At 47.1% G+C, this 7,352-nt stretch overlaps 1 protein-coding gene across 1 annotated transcript in view; it reads right to left on the bottom strand.

Moving 5' to 3' along the window:
• Positions 1–785: 785 nt before the first annotated feature.
• Srgap3 (SLIT-ROBO Rho GTPase activating protein 3) overlaps positions 786–7,352 on the bottom strand; it is a 222,590-nt gene continuing 216,023 nt past the window's right edge. Inside the window, exon 22 of the mRNA XM_028788654.1 lies at positions 786–6,060. Within this exon, the coding sequence (XP_028644487.1) occupies positions 5,647–6,060 (414 nt within the window). The 3' untranslated portion in view covers positions 786–5,646. The remainder of the gene's footprint in view (positions 6,061–7,352) is intronic.

Below are 7,352 nucleotides of genomic sequence, written 5' to 3'. Positions count from 1 at the left end.
AAAATGTAGCCTTCTAGAAGATTCCATAGCAGAAGAGCCTGGCATAGCAGAAGCCACCACACAGTGGTGGGATTTGGATGGGTGTGGTAGTTACTGGGGTTGTGGAAAAGACCCATGCACAGAGACCATTACATGAAGATCCACCAGAGGGAGCTTCAGGCCCTGAAATCTTCCTTGACTTGCCCAGGTGGCTAAAAGACACTTTCTACACAAGGGCACCTGACCCAGTCTTGGGGCCATGAATATACAGTAAGAGGAGACATGAGGCACATGAAAAGTGCAGGGCTTAGCAAACAGGTGGTTCAAATCCTCACTCCTCCACTTCTACAGCTAACCTTTGTTGTGTAAAGCACTGCTTCCTTAAGTAGCTTCCCTTTCCTCTCTCTTCTCTTGAGAGTTGGGCATATCCAAGTCTGTCAAAACTTTCTCTAATTCATCACTTTGTCTGTCACTCAATTAGACATCACTTTCAAACACTGGTTCGTCCTTCTACAAACTAACTTTCATTGTTTGGGATTAAAGGTGTGTTTAAGGTCATGTCTGTGTGTATTCCAGCCAGACAGATTAAAGGTGGGTGGTAAGGGCTGAGCCACACCACAACTAGAAACAGAGTTCTTCAGTAAATAACACACTCTCAGTGTTCACAATGGGATCAGATATCCTGCAACACTAGAGTATGTTTTCAAGGAGGCTGATGGAAGAAGTATACAGACAGCGTGGACTGAAGGATAAAAAGGCCACTCCCCTTGGTGTGTCGTTACCCTTGCAAACAACCACAGAATATGTTTGAGAAAAAGTTAAGCTGTTTTATTTCACAGGATAGCTCCACATCAAACCAGCAGGCACCATCAGAATACGCAACAGAGGATCCAATCAGACACTCTATAGGACGGGCATTTGGTCATAAGGTAGAGAAATGATACCCAGAAGAGGGCAACAGTTAGCATCACATGGGGACAGGCAACCAGCAATTTCCTAGGGTGGTTTCAGTTTGTTTTTCCTGTCATAATTTGGGGGAAGAAAGAAAGCAAAGCAAACAAAATAGAACAGCCACTCTGAAGCAATCAGAAGCAAACCTATTGCCAAACCATGTAAACAGTCACACTGCCTGGAACGAGGGCCTGGGCAGCAGAGCTAGCCTCGACCCACTTCCATCTAGGGAAGGAAAGTGCACTCTGGCAGTTCCTCATCAAGGAACAGCTTTGTGATTTGCCTGGGACAGTTTGCACAGAAAGGAGTTGTCAGCAAAAGACAGCAATAGCCATTTGGCCAGTCCCAAAGGATAGGACAATAGTATGCTGGCAGATCAACCTTAAGAGAGGCCAGGAGGTCTCGGACTGACAGTGAAGTCCCTTCTGGCAGTTCCCATGGGTAGCTTGGAGTATGTGGAATTCTCCACTTCGAATTCATTTCAGTGGAGAAGAGATCCCAGAGAACCAGGGAAGTGGACACAAACTGTCAGCATTAGCTCTGCACAGCAGAAAATCAGCTAAGCAATACCTTGGTTCACCCCTTCCTGCCTTTTCCTCCCTGTCACGCCTTTCCCTCCCAGTCCAACAGGACCCACTACTGCAGCTAGAAATGACACCCCACTCCTCCCCTTTCTGTTTTTTTTTGTTTTGTTTTGTTTTGTTTTTTTCAGAAGAATGAGGCGTTTGCTCTAGTGTGGAACCATCTGGAAGATGAGAAGTTAGAAACAGAAAGGCTGAGAGGGAGGACTGTTGAGTTAGTCCTTGGGGTTTTCCAGCACTTGTTCCAAATGTATGTGCACTGGCCACTTAACGATGGCCAAGTACCAAGTCACGATATGTCCTCTGCATTCATGCCTCCTGAATAAGAAAGGAATGCACCCAACAAGGCACTCCAGGAGATGCCAACGAAGGGAGCCCTCTGTACAGGCTTCTCTCCCACCAGCTCCCCTTTGTGTACCACAAACCAGTTTTAAGTGTTTATAAGGCAGATCTCTGAACTGCTGGTTCCAGCCAGTAGCCAATGAATGGCTCCATTTCCCTGTGTCTCTTCCTACTCCGATTTGATTTCTTCAATGGGTATAAACCTTTCCGTTCCTTAGGAATCCGTTTCCCTCCTGACCCCTGGTTTAGTAACTTCAGAGAAAATACTCCCTAGTCTTAATTCCCACACCCACAATTCCCTCCAGTTGTGTGCTCTGTCCGGGGGTTCAAAAGGCGCTTCAAGGTGAGAAGTTAGCACTGAAGAGAAGGAAAGACGACAGTTGTTCACAGGATCCCACAGCTCAGAGCAGCTCGATGAGGAAAAGAGGAGGGCAGAGAGGGCGAGTGGGGTAGGAAGCTCGGCTTGTTCTCAAATTGATCGGAGAAAGGTCTTTAGTGGCAGCTGGGCCACATGATGCCCAGGAAACTAGACCAGGAATTAATTGTCTTTGGTCAGTTTTAATTAAATGAACATCTTGCTGGTTCATTCCTAAAACAGACTGAACACTGGTTATACATAAAGACAAAAGGCTTGACCTTGGGGTAAGTTGGAGGTTAAGAAATCATTCCATGAAGCCAAAATAAAATTTTTTAAATGCCCGTTATAAACTAACTGATCAGTACAGCTTTCAATAATGGTGATGGACATTGGTAGACACCACTTCCCCTTGTACGCTTGGCTATATTGAGGACTACTAACTATTGTTACTACACCCCCCCACCCCAATCACTGTACAATTAGGTTTCTGGTATTTGTTTTTACATCAATCTATCTACTAGGTGCAAAGATTTGGTGAGTGGCAATGGCTATAATGTAATTGTAGCCTTCTTTTAAAAAATTACAGTTTCACATTTTAACAGTTACTTTCCAGCATTTAACAAACACAGCAATATATAGTGGACTAAAAACAGGCAGGAGTCAGATGCGAGATGCTCACACTAGACAGACACCGGTGGGGTGGAGTTGGGACCTGGGGGTGGCTGAGACATGCAAGGCGACCAGATGAAGAAGTGTGTCGGGGATGGGGGTGGACAGTGTTTTTCCATTTGTTCTGCATCAAAGCTCAGATAGGGGGATGGAAGAGTTGGGGACTCATCTGCCATCTGTGTGTGCGCTTCCCTAAATGTGAATTCATCAGCCACTTGCCAATGGGGTTGAAAAGATAGATGCTTAAGGAAAACAGCTGAGGCTCTGCTCTTGGGACATTTGGGGAGAGGCAGTAAGGAAAAAGAAATAAGTCAACCCAGAGACAAATCTTCACAGCATAACTGGCCATAGGTGTGTCAGGTAATAGATTTGTAAACTCAATTTTGCTTCTATCTGGTATCCAGGCAGGGAATATTGCATTTTTGCCTGGGAGGTGAGTGGACTTAAAAATCTGGGAATAGCCCTGGGATACAAAAGAGAAGTCTTATCTCCTGGATGCATAGCAGAGATAGCAGATTCCTGCAAAGAAAGGCTTCCTTAGCCTGATGCAGCCCACTAGTCCATCTGGCATATCTTGTGCAGGTCCTAGCCCACCCCTAGGCCTTACTCTCTTCAGCTATAAAATGGAGATATCTTTATGTGCTCAAAAACAGAGGGCCCATCATAGCAGGAGTTGAGAGGGAAGGAAGGCTGGATGGCTCGGGCATCTTACTGACATTCTCATTTTGAGCCCATTCTTGATCCCACAGTGTACTCAGTGCTGATCTTACAGGCAAGGCAGAATGGGTGATCCTCCCCATACCTAAGGACCAGTGACTCACTAGGTCGCTCCCTGGGGAAGGGGGCAAGTTACCTTTAAATGGAGGACCCAGAGATGGGGGAAGCAAACCCAAAGGGAAGAAATGCCAAGGAGGGCACTTCAAAGCATCTGTGGGTGACAGGAGTGGTGTAGCCTCGACTCACTTGGCTCCTGTGGGGGCTGTGACTCAGATTCTGGATTTTGGACTGTAAAATTTGGAGGTAGGCAGAGAACCAGCCAGGGTGTGTGTGTGTGTGTGTGTGTGTGTGTGTGTGTAAGAGAGAGTGGGGGAGAGAAGGAGAAGGAGGAAGAGGAGGAGGAGAAGGAGGAGGAAAAGAAGGAGGAGGAGAAAGAGGAGGAAGAGGAGGAGGAGGAGGAGGAGGAGGAGGAGGAGGAGGAGGAGGAGGAGGAAAAGATCCTTGGTTTGGCATGCAGAGGGAGAGTACAAATGGCCCCATTAGGGTTAGATTCGCCTGTGGCGCACTATCCAACAATTCCTGAAGTATCTGGAAAATGGAGACAACAGAAAAGCAGGTAAAACGGAATCCAACGAGAGCCATGCAGGGGGCTGTTGTGACGCTGCAGAATCACGTACCTTGTTTCTATCACCACGTTTGTCTACGTTAACTGCATTAGAAGGAATGGAAGAAGAGGAAGGGAAGGGAGGATGGGGAGCACTGCCCTTTTCACAGAATCTCAGCCTATGGTGTTTCCTAACACAGTCCTCCTAGGATGGAGGCCAAGGGCTGACTGGGCACTGGAGGCTCCAGCGGGGAGCAGAGCATGGTGCGGACTGCTCTCAAACAGAAGTGGTGTGACCGAACGCCTCCTTGCCCATTTAGTTCCAAATCTGACAAAGCGTCATCAGTAGAATGAAGAGGAAGAAAACCATTAAATATTTTGAGATGAGAGAAGTAAAACTTGTGTAGTCACCACAGATTTATCCCTACAGCACTTCTAGGGTTTGAACTACTCCATACTACTGTTTTGGGTTTTGTTTTCTCCTGTTCTTTTCCCCCCAACTGCAGGTGATGCTTTGCTAGGATGGCACACAGCATCTCACCATCCTGATTTAGCATACAAACTCAAGGATCTTCACACCAACTTTCCCTGTGCCTTTTGAGGGTACAGTTGACCTTTGGCCTCCGGGCGACAGGGCAGGGTCTCTGGGGGATGGGTGAAAGGGTTTTCTAAGAAGGGTTCCCCACCTTTAGGAGCAGCCTGCTTGGGGGTACTGCCTGCCCCACCCTTCCTTGAGGGGCAGACTGTTCTGGAAGGCCACGACTTCTGGAGACAGCTGGAGACTGTTTCTGGTTTTGTGTCTCTGCAGGTTAGTGGTATATTGCTTCGTTCGCAGTTACTGTGGGGCCTCTAAGTTCTCCCAGAGAAGTCCCTGCAAATCCCACCAAGTAAGAGTGGGAGATGTTTGGTGGCGTGGGTCTGAGGTAAATCTAAGTTTCATAAAAAGAAAAAAAAGCGTCTATATACAGTTAGCATGTGTGTATGTCCAGCTCTCTAGTATATGTATATAGATGCATAAATATATATATACACACACCTACAGACATATACGTACACATATGCGCATATATGCATGTACTTATATACACACACATATATACGTATGTAGAGAATATCGAGAGAATAATTTTCCAGTGACAATATGAGAAGCTGGTAAGCATCTGCCTCGATCTTAGGAAACACTGTCCTTGGGACTAATCTTGCTCCAGCATTCCTTGGGATATCCGTTTGCCCACAAGAGGTCTGTGGCATTCACATGGCTGAGTAGGAGTTGCAGCTAACGCCTGGGCCTCTGCTCTCCACAGACATACACCCTCCCAGGTTGACCTTCTAGGATCTGCCCTCCAAGGCCAGGAGATCCCTGTGAAGCAAGTGGAAGCCACTGAGGCTACCCTAGGCCTTGGTATGCTGCAGTGGGCCACAGCAGTATCACCCGGTCCTGCAGGTCACATGGTGCCAGACTTGTCCGAGGAGCTATTAGGGAACATCTTCTCCGTAGGTGTCACTGCCGGGCTGCCCACACCTGAGCTGCTGCTGCTGCTGGATCGATGCTGGACCACAGGTCTGACTGGACGCATTGGGGGTGGACGCAGCTGGGCACCAGCCAGGCGAGCCGACAGGGCTGGCTTGAAGGTAGTCATCATTTCAGTAGATGAACTGCTGCTTCTGCGCATAGCAGCATCAGGGTCTCGGATGACAATGGTGTGCAGGGGACTGGCGGGCTCTGAGCTGATGGGACCTGGTGGATTCTTCAGGGGCTCCAGGGTGTCCAGCACCACATCTGGTGCCTGCTTGACAGTGTTCTGTCTCTCAAGTTCCCGCAACTCATGTAGAGCCGTGCTCATGGTCTTCTCGATGTCCTAGGGACAGAGAGTGTTCTGGTCAACACAGTGACTTCAGAACTGCTAGCCAGTTCAAGATCTTCCAGAGGATGCTTTCTGGAAGCCCTATTGCCCAGAGAGAGATCAGATCCCGAGTGTGTCTTGTAACGAACTCAGGGAATCAGCACGAGCATTCCCTTTTCCTGTCCTGCATAGGAAGTCACCTTCATAAAGGCAGATCAGGTTATGGCAGGCAGACAGACATTCAGTCAAAAAACTGACTCTGCTACCTCATTGCTATGGGACCTCTGAGCATTGACCTCTCTGAGCCTGAGAATTCTCACTGGAAAATCACAGCAATTATAATACCTACCTCAGAGGGTTGATGGCTGTATAAAATGATCAGGCTCTTGCAAAGACATGGGTACAGCACCTGGCACATGGTGAGCACTCAAACAGTAATAATAATCCCCATGGCAATGATACCTAGTGCTGAGTACTTATACAAAGCTTTTAATTTATTGATAAGGTAGGGGTAACTATTACACTCAATTCACGAATAAGGAAACCGAAGATCAGACTAGTCAAGTACCTTGCCCAGGGTCACACAGCTAAACAACAAGGCAATCCAAGTCAGAACCCAGGCAGCCTGGCTCCAGAGTCTCTGCCCTAGCCATTGTGTTGTTGTTGTTTTGTTTTGTTAAATGTCCTTTGTTAAGACAAAGGTAGAAGGATGGCTTAGTGGTTAAGAAAACTGGCTCCTTTCCCAAAGGACCCAGGTTCAATTCCCAGCACCCACACAGTGGCTTACAGTGTATCTCCAGTCCCAGGAATCTGTCTGTCACCCTCACCTGCCTCTGTGGCCACTGTGAACATGTGGTATATAGACATCCATGCAGACAAAACACCCGTGCATAAAATCAATGAAAAAAAAAGTCTTAACATTTTAACACATACAGATATTGAGAGAATTCATACTTCACCCTACAGAATTATTTAACTGTATGCCAGTTTTAAAAGTTAAAATAAAAATCCTTGCTGAAAGAGAAATTACTACCTACAAAACCTACATCATGCATCCTAGAATGACAGAATGACAGAAAGGTCACTTTCCTCCTAGCGTTATGATCTAAAAGGTTCATGCCTTGCTTAAAAAGTGGGAAAAAATTTAAATGGCACATAGTTGTATCTGCAGGCTCACCAAAAAGAGAATACCTCAGGCGTCAGAGGAATAGCACGCCTGAGTGAGCTCCTTGTCTACCAATCCAGGGCAGGGCTAGGGCTGAAGGCAGCACTGACTAGAAATTGGGCAAACACTAGCCACTCTGAAC

The sequence above is a fragment of the Grammomys surdaster genome, unplaced genomic scaffold (genome assembly GCF_004785775.1).
Source record: "Grammomys surdaster isolate TR1022 unplaced genomic scaffold, NIH_TR_1.0 125756, whole genome shotgun sequence".
Lineage (NCBI taxonomy): Eukaryota > Metazoa > Chordata > Mammalia > Rodentia > Muridae > Grammomys > Grammomys surdaster.
The sequence above is the reverse complement of the archived record's forward strand: the minus strand, read 5'-3'. Positions and strand labels throughout refer to the sequence as shown.